This window comes from Alosa alosa, chromosome 10 (genome assembly GCF_017589495.1).
Source record: "Alosa alosa isolate M-15738 ecotype Scorff River chromosome 10, AALO_Geno_1.1, whole genome shotgun sequence".
NCBI classification, from domain to species: Eukaryota; Metazoa; Chordata; class Actinopteri; order Clupeiformes; family Clupeidae; genus Alosa; species Alosa alosa.
The window spans coordinates 9,244,497-9,256,621 of NC_063198.1; the positions used below are offsets into that span (position 1 = coordinate 9,244,497).

Sequence of the window (12,125 nt, forward strand, 5' to 3'; positions counted from 1 at the left end):
AAGACCGTCCGCTCTCTCTCTCTCTCTCTCTCTGGTGGTCAGAATAATGCCAGCAGTCGGCCGTGTCGTCTGAAAGGCCCTCGCTGGTGTTATTGTGACCAACTCCAGAGAACATTTCTGCATACACGGGCACAGTCTGGCTCGTTATTGCATCTTCAAATGTTGGGTAATTTCTGCCTCTGACATTCTAATCATGCAAAAAGACAGTTTGACACACTAAAACACAATCAGTTTCAATCTCTGTGAAGTCTCAGTGGTGTATTTCCATACTAAGATATGTGATGAAGTATGTGAACATTTTTGTGTGTGTGCATGTGCACAGTGATTACCTGCTATTCAGAGGTGCGTTTCCTAAAACCATAGTTGCTAACTAAGTAATTTCCCATTGCCAATCAGGTTAGCAACTATGGTTTTGGGAAACGCACCCCAGAATGTAGAGTCCTTGAGCAAGACTCTCTTTATCACACCTTGAACATAGAGACTCTCTTCATCACACCTTGAACATATTCTTCCCTTCAGATTTCCTCTACTTCCCTTTTTCTTGGTCTTACTCTTCTTTTTTCTCTTTATATATCCTCCCTCTACCGCTCTCTCTCTCCTGTTTTAGGACTGTGAAAGTGGATGTGTTCGACTGGGATAGAGATGGAAGGTAACACTGCACTTCTGTTTTTTCACTTAATTTTCCGCTTGCTCACAAGGAAGCGTCTTCAACTCCTCACTCCTCCAACATCACAAACACCCCGAAAGCAGCCAGCAAATGTCAGGCCTGCAGTGCACAACAGTTCCAGTCATTCGAAGTCAGAAGACAGTGTGACATTCAAAAGGCAAAGGCAGCTTCCCCTCACACACTACAGAGCGTGAGTGTAGGAGAAGGGAGGGGTGCCACAGAAAGAGCCTGGAGGATTTCTTTTTTAATTGAGCGAGAGTGAGGAAGCAGCAGCAGGGGGAGTATTGGAGGTGATTTTTTTTAGCAGCAGGGGGAGGATTGGAGGTGATTTAGGGTTCTCATGAACCTTCCTGTTATGATGGTGCACTCTGCACGCATGCGCTCACACACACGCACACACGCATGCACACACACACACACACACACACACGCAAGCACACGTGCACACACATGGACACATACACACACACACACATTCATACACACACAATCATACCTTACGTATGTGCGCTAAACCTCTGTTGTGAACTCGTTTTCCACCCACACTCGCTCTCTTAGTTCCTGTGACGATCCCCTCTGGCAAGATGTGTGTCATCACATGATTGATTGCCAGTAATATCTCAGGGCATGGGCCGATATTAGAGACGATGCTAAGGCACGACTTCAAAAACCTCAATCGGCCGACTCTGAAACCTTAATTGGCCTCAGGGCTCCGGGTCAAAGGCGCTCTTACTGCTCTGCTGCAACTTTTCACTGCTTATGTGAGTTCCGTTGTTCTCTACGTGAATAATCGAGCTGACGTTACCCGTCTGTTGGGTGCCACTCCTGGCACACATAGTTTACAGCCACTGTGCCATCCTACACCACAGCACTTTCGACAGATCTGTGTAAAGTGCACTCTTGCTAAACGAAATGAGCTCCCGCCTTCTGATTTATGTGTGTCTCTGTGTGTGAGAGAGAGAGAGTGTGCATTTGTGTATGTGTTGAGAGTGTGTGTGTATGTGTGTGTGTGCGCGCGCACATGCATGAGTGTGTGTGTGTGTGTGACTCCCTCCTGATGCAGGAGGGCGGTGTAAAATTCTCCTGCTTCTCTGTCCTCCAACACAGTCACGACTTCATTGGCGAGTTCACCACCAGCTACAGGGAGATCTCCCGAGGACAGAGCCAGTTTAACGTGTACGAGGTACGCAACAGATCATCTACGTCGCCTGCATGCCATCACATCTCGGCTGCATTTACTTGTCACAAGGTTAAAGTTGATACAAATACCACAGTGGTTATTCAGTCAGTGTTCTGCAGACGTGCCCAGGGCTAAATGTTGCCTTCTTTTCTTTATCTCACAGAAAAGAATCAGGTCTTAATAAGATATTACTGAATTAAGCTCACTATAGGAGAAATAAAGAGCAAAAAAAAGGGGCTGAGACAAGAGGTGGAATTAAGTCGTAATTAAGAAACACAAGGAAATGGTCAGAATTGTAATATTGATGATAAATTACTGTATTACATTAAGATATTGATATCTTATATTGATGATAAATTGAGCTCAGTTATTAACTACGGAAAATAACCTGAACAAAGAGATCTTGTTTTGAATTTCTTTTTCTCCTGGCTGATCATGATCATGAATGCCACAGGCAGAACAATCCCAGCACAGTCTGTGTCTCAGAGACAAGCTCTAGGAGACAGGCTGTGGTCGCCTGTCATAGAGCACTGAGACATCATTGCTATGTAGCCTGCAGCAGGTAGCTCCAGAACTTTTGCCTCTTCGCCTCCTCGCCAAAGTAATCATGCGGACTAGAACTGAACATCAGTGTGATGTGTGTGATTCTTCAGGCACGCATCACGGGGCAGCAGCCTGTACCAGGTCAAGCCTTCAACACTGTTGAGTGTGGTTGTGTTCGATATCACACTGTCACACTGTGTGTGTGTGTGTGTGTGTATGTGTGTGTGTGCGTGTGTGTGTGTGTGTGCACACTCTATGGATCACCCACTATCTGTGTTGACCTCTGAATGTGGATCTGTTTTCCCCATCAGGTTCTCAATCCAAAGAAGAAAGGCAAAAAGAAGAAGTATGTCAACTCTGGGACGGTGAGTCGATCATGTCCTCCCTGCTGTCAGCACTCAGCCGTCTCCCTGACGATGAGCCTTTGAAGTGTTGCCTGTTGGACGTGCTTGTCTGATTCGGTCCGCCTCTCATCTCAGCTCGTGTTTTCTGTTTCCTCGGCGTCTCAAGGTGACCCTGCTGTCCTTTAAAGTCGAGTCGGAGTACACGTTTGTGGACTACATCCGGGGAGGGTAGGCAGCAGCATGCGCATTTATAATCTTTCTCTTCTTTTTTATATCTCTCTCTTTGTCTTTGTATTTGTTTTTTGTTTCCACCAAATGTTTTTTTATTCACACAATATTTTACTGAGAGAATCAACGGTTGTTATGAATTATGAACATCAGGCATGATATTATGTAATGTGTACTTTACATACTGTATATATGGTATACATGAAAATGATGTTGGTTGTCAACAATGGACCAGTGGTTCAAGGGATCAACAAGTCATATAAAGTTTAGATTATAAACCTACGTCTCTCTCTCTCTCTCTCTCTCTCTCTCTATCCCATCAGCACCCAGCTGAATTTCACGGTTGCCATTGATTTCACTGCATCCAATGGTGAGTTGCCACAGAACACACATTTCAGTTGTGATTACTACCAAACTGTAAAAAAACATATTGTTTAAATTAGGGCTGTCAAAATAACACGTTAACTTTGATTAATTAATTAAAGAAAAAATAACGCATTCAAAAGATTCATGCTGATTAATCACATTTCATAGTGACATTTGACCCAGTGGAGTCTGGCTATCGTGACTGAAGGAGGCAGACAAGGAAGCACTGCTTTGAATGAAACATTTAGGCCTAGCCTAGGCCTACGTTTTAAAAAGAACGCCCAGACCAATACTGTTGAAAGGAGCATGAATCTTCTATTTCTGCAGTAAGGAATTTCCATTGCCTACCATAAGAGTCCGTCAAGTCTGAAGTAGCATTTCAATGCAAAACAATCTGGAGTTAGGCCTACGAGTTAGCACACCTCTTGATGATAATAATGCTAGCCGCCAGCCTTGTGAAAGTTAACTTTGCTAACGTTTTACTGAGCCTACCCTGACCGACTAACTAACTAACCGACAAACTCCCTTAATAAATTGACTACATTTGTTGCACATTTTAAACAAACTGTCTTCAGAAGTGTGTAGAAGGTAGTTACATTTATTTCCATTCCAATAACTTCAAACATTACATTACATTACATTTGTAGGCTTGCTTTAATTTCTTTGTTCCTACTAGTTAGTTTATTTTCTTGAACTGCTATTTCTTATCCTGGACTGCCACCTACTGGATAGAAAAGGCAACAACCTAGTAATTATGTGAATACAAATCTACATGTTTGAATCGCCAAAAAAAGGATAAATCATAGGTGGTATTTCACACATTACCTTGGTGTTAGGATAGTCTACTCTGCACATGTCATTGACAGTGAGTGGTAACTTCAGTCATTATAGTGGATGGAATCCACTATCTTGAAATCTCTTGGCTTGTTATATTATAACCTTTTCTTTTTACCTTTTCAAGAATGAATGCGACTCTAACCGCTTAGCTTACAGACATGTTGAAATAACCATTGTGTAGGTCTGGATGGACAATCAGATTTTTTAAAAAGTTTATACTTTTTGAGAAATAGGGGATTAAAAATGTTAAAAAAAGCTCATTTTCCCCCCATAGACTTGAATGGAGGCTGTGATGTCATAATGGCCTAAAGCCAGCTGCGCTCGTTAAGCTCCCAGAGTAGTTCCTGGGCTAATCAGAACACTGGCACAGGCGTCACCTGTGAATCCAACTGTCTCAGCTTCTAATGCATACAATCTGGCGTTCCCTAAAACTACATATCCTGGGCCCCGGTCGTGGCGCAACTTGCTGGGACACCTGCGCCGTACGTCGGCAACCCGGGTTCGAATCCCGCCCTGTGGTCCTTTCCGGATCCCACCCCGATTCTCTCTCCCATTCACTTCCTGTCATTCTCCACTATCCTATCTACAACTAGATGTACCGCATAGCGGTACAAAATATGACCGCCGCTCAGTCCTGTACATCCGTTCCCGCGAAAATAAATCACACTTCAATTTGTCTCCATATTTTACTCCATCCCCCACTCTTGAAACTTTTGTGTATGCTTGTTTGGCATGCCTGAGTGTGTGTGTGCGGCTGCACAGAAAGTAGCCTACTGGTGCTGAAAAGGTGAATAGATTGTAGAATAGCCAAAGAAGATGTAGCATTGTTATAAAACCTTTAAAATCTCTAAACAATCACAAGTAGGGCAGTTCATCACAGTTCATCCATTGCAACTGGACTGATGAAAGGTCACTTACACCTGTAGGCTACATTGTATTTGGGAAAAGCAAAAGGTATCAGCATAATGTTATTTATTTATTTATTTATTTATTTTATTTTTTATGTATTTATAAACAAAAACATCTCTGTCAGTTCCATGCCGCTTTCAACAGCTATCAAAAAACAAAGGTCATTTTGGATGGATGGATTTTTGTGAATGTTTCTTCTTCTACATAAGATTTTAGTCATCTTTAGTTCATGTAATACTTTATTGTCAATGCACAAATTAAGTAACAGTAGTCTGAAACGCTATTGTTAATGCACAAATTAAGTAACAGTAGTCTGAAACGAAATGCTGTTTTACATCTAACCAGTGGTGCAAATAACTGACATGTCCAAATGGGCCTTGATGAAATGCGTCGCTAGACTGTTCATACACATTTTAACGGGCCAGAGTTGAAGAGCTTTTGTCCGTGCAAAATATAGGCTGATTCATGTTCCCTTGCATTGTTTAACTGAGGTCCATGGCTAGTCTGGCTTTCATCAGACCAAGCTCAATCTTTTAAGAAATCAAAAATAAATATGGCAGATCAGGCTGGTTCATTCCAGCCTAGTCCATAGGCACCGATATTGTTTAATTTTCTGATTGAGATATACACGCCTGGCTATTCTAAATGCAAAAATGCATCAGGGAGTTATGACAAAACGGTAACTAACAAACTAGATCCTAATAGAAAGCTGTTAGCTTCCTAAGCTAGATTATAAGGTAGGCCTATTTACAACATAAATTGTCAATAGGCTATGCTGGCTTACACAAATAAAATCTCCTTTGAAACCAATGGCTTACGCCTTTACAGTATCGGACTTAAACGGACTTCGCGGGCTAAAAGTTGTAATAACATTCACGCAGCTCCATGAGTCAAGGAAAGCGGAATGAAGTAGCCACTTCTAAATGGGACACACTATACAGTAGCTTAAGGTGTGTTGCTAAAGCAGCCATAATGAAATGAAGGTGTCATTGTTTGATACTTCACACACACGTGCTTTTTAATTTCACAAGACTACAACTACCAAGCTGTAATCAAAGCACATCGATTCCCTCTCACACCATGCACGCGACTTAAAACAAAATAAACAGGCGCCTCAGTCTCACGATGTATAGGCAAAACTGTATCAGACCGTGTAACGTTGGTAAATCTTCCATTGCACAGAATGATTTTGTAGCACGCGGCAATAAATGACAGTCGAAAAGATACAAACAGTGCTGCTATCAATTTGTTTGGTATAACCAAGATTTATAGTTTTCTACAAATGCAATCAATCAAATGCCTCCATCACTCAACCAACGCTTAACGGTAACATTACCTAGGTCCTTATTGATATTACAAGATTAACGTATTCTGCAGTAAAAACCAAGCATGTCCGATAAACATCCTCAGATTTATTTCGGGCTTCAAGAAGAAATGGGAATTACACTTCATGTGAACATCGCCCTATCCTTATTAGATGTTCGCTGGGGTAAATTACAGTCCTTGTAGGAAGGCCCATTGTTTTTCCAACAAAATTACGCCTCACTGCAACGATGCACCATCTAGTGGACAAACGACTACTTATCGCCAATACTGAAAATGCAGCCATGATGATGATAATGAATATTTATTTTGGCTTTCTTTAATCCTACTGAATTTGTAATTATGTATCGGCCCCTATAGTATAAAGTAAATTAAATTTTTCCGTAAAGTCTAGTGGGGCTACATATCCACCAAATGTACCCCGGTGGTTCGGTGGTCCCGGTATCAATGGACCGGGACTAAATTAAATTTTTCCGTAAAAGTCTAGTGGGGCTACATATCCACCAAATTTCATGTACCCCGTGGTTCGGGTGTCCCGGTATCAATGACCAAAAATTCAGGGAGTAGATGACGGAAAAAAAATTCTTGAATTGTGTGCATGTGTGCGTGTACAAATTTATATTTATTGTGTGGGTGTGTGTGTGTATGTGCGCGTTTTGTGTGTTTGCCTGCGTATGTGTGTTTGTGCATGTGCATGCATGCGCATATATGTCTACTGTGTGAGTATGTGTCATAATGATGATTACTGTAAATGTATGTGTGTGCGTGTGTATCTGTTTATGCACATGTGTGCACATGGAATGGGTTAACATGACCCCTGGAGGCAAACATAACGAAAAAAATTGGTCATCCTAGGCCCTACAGTTCTCAAGATATTCACAGAGAACTGTGTTCTGCCCTACCCTCCTTCGGGGGTCCAGTCCAGCGGGGGGGGGGGCTACAGATCAAAACTAAGAATGACGGTTCCATGCCCACCAAGTTTTGTGTACCCCGGTCTTTCAGTGTCCCGGAATCCTTGTTGGTAAAGGCCACTAAATGTACACATAAATTATTTTATTGTAAGGCCCCCATGAACGAAAGTACACAAAACTTGGTATGCATTCGGAGGGTGTCATAATGATCCTACACTTTTAATTTCGTGCAGTTTTGACCTTGTCAGCCAGAGATATTGTGATGAAAACACCTAATTTTTTTGCTTTTTAATTTTTAACTAGGTGGCGCTTATACATGAAATAAGTGGTAATGGGATGGGTTGACATGCCCTCTTAAGACCAACATACATAAAAAAACGTGGACCTCCTAGGCCCTACGGTTCTCGAGATATTCACAGAAAACTGTCTCCGCCACCTACAGGCCAGTTGGTGTATAGTAACATAAATTAATTTATTGTGTGGCCCCCCATGAACGGAATTCCACAAAACTTGGCGTGCATACAGAGGGTGTCATAATGATCCTACAATTCCAATTTCGTGCAGTTTTGACTATGTTAGGTCACAGATACCTTCAATTACAACACCTCATTTTTACTTTTTTGTGTTTAACTAGGTGGCGCTATACATGAAATGAGTGGTTATGGAATGGGTTGACATGGCCCCTTGACATCAACATACAAAAAAAAATGGTCCTCCTAAACCCTACGGTTTTCGAGATATTCACTGAAAACTGTGTTCGCTCCCCTACCCTCCTTTCGGGGTCCAGTCCAGCGGGGGCTACAGATCAAAACGAAAACGATGGTTCCATGCTATCCATGTGGGGTTACATGCCCACCAAGTTTCGTGTACCCCGGTCTTTCAGTGTCCCGGGAATCATTGACGGAAATTTGGGCATGCGAAAAAGAAAAAAAAGAAAAAAATCTGACTAAACCTATTTCGCTGCGCGGCGGTCATAATAAAGGCATAAAAGCCCAAAAAATATAAAAAAAAAAAAAAAACTACACATCGTGTAATTAACCTGTGTGCATGCGCAGTAGCTTTCTCCTAGCGTCATTGATTCCTACAGACCACTTTACACCATCCTCTTGAAGAAAGTTTACGCTCTTGGTGTCTGCTGGATGAAACGGACGTTTTCCTACCACACCCAATGTAAGTTACAATTAATTTGTGTTTTTTATTTGAATGGAGTGTGTGAAGTCTGTTTAAAATTACTCGGCTAGTTATCTTCTAATCAAGCAAGCAAGCAAGCTGGCGTTAACATTAACGTTACCTGTTTAGCAACAAACTCGTAGTCTAGCTGCTATCGTAACGCCTCCAATTACCACCACTTTCGTACGAAAATTCTAAAACAATGATGTTTTTTAATACTTAAAAATAACATTTGATAAATGAACCTTACATTTTTCAGTAGCCATAGGTGTGTAGATTTGAACCAAATCTGGTTTGGTTCTTACCGGGGCTTTTACTGCCTGAAATATCCGATTTTGTTTACCACGTTCAGAGGTTAGTGCTGGCCTGGTGGCCTGGTCGCCATTTCAATGCCACATGAACGGTTAGACTGTGAATTCTCGTCATGAAATTCCACTGGAGCTCCAGGCGGATTTGTACACGCACGTTACAGCTCTTCGAGTCACGGTAAAATGTCATTTTTGGTACATAGCTAATTTAGATACACCTATGGTGTGTTTCTTTAGGAATCCGCCGTCTTGGTTTGTATAGAAATGGATATTAAGTGACACATACACGCAAGACGGCGGAAATACGGGACCGATGGTAATAGGGGGAGTTCCGATACGTCTAGAGAAGACGTTAAGTTTAACTCTAGCTAGTTTGATAATATTGGTATTATGTCGAGTAAGTTCATAACTTGATTAAGCGATAACCGAGGATTCAGTAGGTAAGTTATATTAGGTTAGCTAGACCTAGGGAATGTTTCTAGGGTTGTGTGCAGTGGCGGCGGTAGTGCTAAGCCTTCACACCCAAATTGTCAGCCACCTTTCATAGCTGGCCTGTCCAGGGAAATGGCCTTCTATGGCAAACAGTCACTGGCTGAAACTTAGCCTTCGTTTTGAACTACGTTTGTATGAGTGGTAGGTTGTGGCGTAAAATGACTTGATTTTAAGCTTAGCTGTTCAGTTGAACATATTTATCTAACAACTGTCTCTTTTTCCCCATTTTATTTCTGTTAGGTGTCGCTTCACTCTGCTACTGGAGGATGGATGGCAGGAAAGCACAGCACACATGAATTTCTAGATGAAGATTGAATAAATGCACTTCCTTAACTGATAACAAGTTGTCAATGGTTATTTATGCAAGCTTGTGTAGCCTAATCCAGACATACCTAGGCCTAGCCAAATTTATCCTGGCTGTAGATAAAGCAGGATATGAATTTCCCAATATTTTGCCAGATTAGGCTAATAGTGGTTTACTGAGGTTTATCACCTGGAGAGAAGAAATACTTTTTTCTGGCGAGGTGGCTTTTAATTCTGAATAAAGGGACACCTATGAAGTAGATCTGGTAAAAAAAAGTTTAATCGCCGTTCCATATCAATGCTTATGAATGGTAACTATTAGGGGTGTGAATCTCTCATGTAAAAGACGATACGATTCGCATCTAGATACATGGGCACGATTCGATACAAGAAAAGATCCATGTTCATAAAAAACTATTCAGTACGATGCGATGCGATTCGATGCAATTCGATGCAGTTCAAGAATGGAAAGCATTCTGAACGATTTTTTGCCTGGAGGCAGGCTTCGCAACAATGCAATCAACTGTAAACAAGCTAACTGCCCATGCTATCACTGTTATAGGGCCAACGAAAGTTGTACTACTAGCTGAACTAGTGAGCTTCTTTTTAAACGGAACCGCGTGTTTCCTTTGCTTTACAGTGGCAACCGGGTGATAAGCAGGATAACGGCCTTCGAGGTGTGTCCAGTTATACGGAATTAATGGACTTGGGCGGAGGCAACTCTTTGCCCGGAGTTCTTTGCCCCTCGCCCTCGTCCATTAATTCCGTATAACAGGACACCTCGGTGGCCGTTATCCCTTACTTAATATCAATTTGAATACCATTGAAATCACGTTGATCTTTAGTTTGGTTGTAATTTCAACATTGTTTAAATATTTATTTTAGTGGAAATACCATTGAAATCTCGTTGATCTGTAGTTAGAATTTCAATGTTGCTTCAATATTAATGAAGGGTGCAAAAGTGATGTAGAATCAATGCAGTGCGCAGTTGATTCAATGATTTTAACGTTGACAAAGTAATGTTGATTTTAACAGATTCTATGACTAATTGTTATCTGGGTGCAGAATGAGCAGTCATCAACACCAAATAAAAGTACAGTTTTGCAGGTAGCCTTTTAACTACATTTTCTAAAGGCCAGCTTCCGTGCTTGTGTCACAACTTCAGAATGGCTTGACGCACATGCTTCAAATTTGATATGAACATTTGTATGGACTTAATGATGAAGTCAAATGTCAAGGTCAAACCCACCTTGTGAGTGATATCTCAAGAATGCCTGACACACAAGGTTTTTTGGTACATGGGTTTGTATGAACTCAAAGATTAAGTTTTTTTCAGGAATCTCCCCACCAACATTAACCCAGCAGCTTTCCATCCACTATTGTAATTCCTCTGGCATTACATTTCTAGTTGCCATTCATCATGCTAAAAATTTGACACCAGGCACTATGCTGATGCCTGATCCAAAGGGAAAATTATAATAAAAGAGAGACACGTTGAACTTTAAAGACTATAATGTTGGTTTGGCTGTTCATTGATTCACTCATCTGCCAAACTTGTTTTTAAGATATGTTCATAGCAAAAATGGATGCATGTGATTAATTTAGATTAATAATCACAAAGTATGTAATTAATTAGATTAAATTTTTTAATTGATTGACAGCCCTAGTTTAAATTATATAATAAATGCTTAAATTATATGTGATGTGGTGTTTCCCTCCTTTTTCATCTAGATTTTTCTGATTTTAACTCTCATTGCATACCTCTGTAATGGCTTCATATAGAGGACTGATGACTGATTTAATCAAACATAGCCTTTGGTATGGAATCACATCTCCGTATGCGGTCCTGATTGTGTGCCTTGCTATATTTAGAGTGCCCCATCACTTTTTCCCCACTCTGAGTCTCTATGCAGACCTATTCATCTATAATTTTCTTCCTCCTAGCAGGCTTACACACCTTGCCACACATAATGCAACACTCAAGACTGAAGTATAAGTGGTTGGTTGAGATGATGGTGGATGGAGTAAGCTGTACCTTTCATACTGTATTTATTTAGACAGAAAAAAACATAAACCTTCCCTATTAAGAATGGACTTAGCAAGAGCAGGAGACAAACATTTTGACATGAACAAAAGCAGCCCTTAACGTGAACATAAAATAACACAAAACAACAGATCACTGTGCACACTAAGGACGAGCCATAAAAAAAAAAAAAAAAACCCATCTGAAAAATGTCCGATCACACCATGCCAGAAATCAATTCTGAAATGAGATGGCCAGGAGGTTGTTACATTTTAAAAAAGCCATAATGGCAGAATATTCTGACTGCTGAAAGGCCTGAAATTATTTGTTGCTATGAAACTGAGGCAAGCTTTGGTTATTATGACCGCCGTTAGCGAAGCGCGGTCATATACAGTAGGTTTCATCAGTTATTTTCCCCCCGTTTTTTTCTCCCCCTCAGCAGTTTTTGGGTGACGATTCCCAGGACCCTGGAACACCGAGGTATATTAAACCTGGTGGACATGGAGCCCCTCTGGGCTTAT

At 41.2% G+C, this 12,125-nt stretch overlaps 1 protein-coding gene across 1 annotated transcript in view; it reads left to right on the forward strand.

Annotated features, from left to right (window-relative positions):
* LOC125301638 (copine-9-like) overlaps window positions 1–12,125 on the forward strand; it is a 104,101-nt gene that overhangs the window by 73,730 nt on the left and 18,246 nt on the right. The window contains 5 exon segments of the mRNA XM_048254279.1: window positions 608–649; window positions 1,775–1,850; window positions 2,702–2,755; window positions 2,901–2,962; window positions 3,286–3,332. Coding sequence (XP_048110236.1) covers window positions 608–649; window positions 1,775–1,850; window positions 2,702–2,755; window positions 2,901–2,962; window positions 3,286–3,332 — 281 coding nt within the window.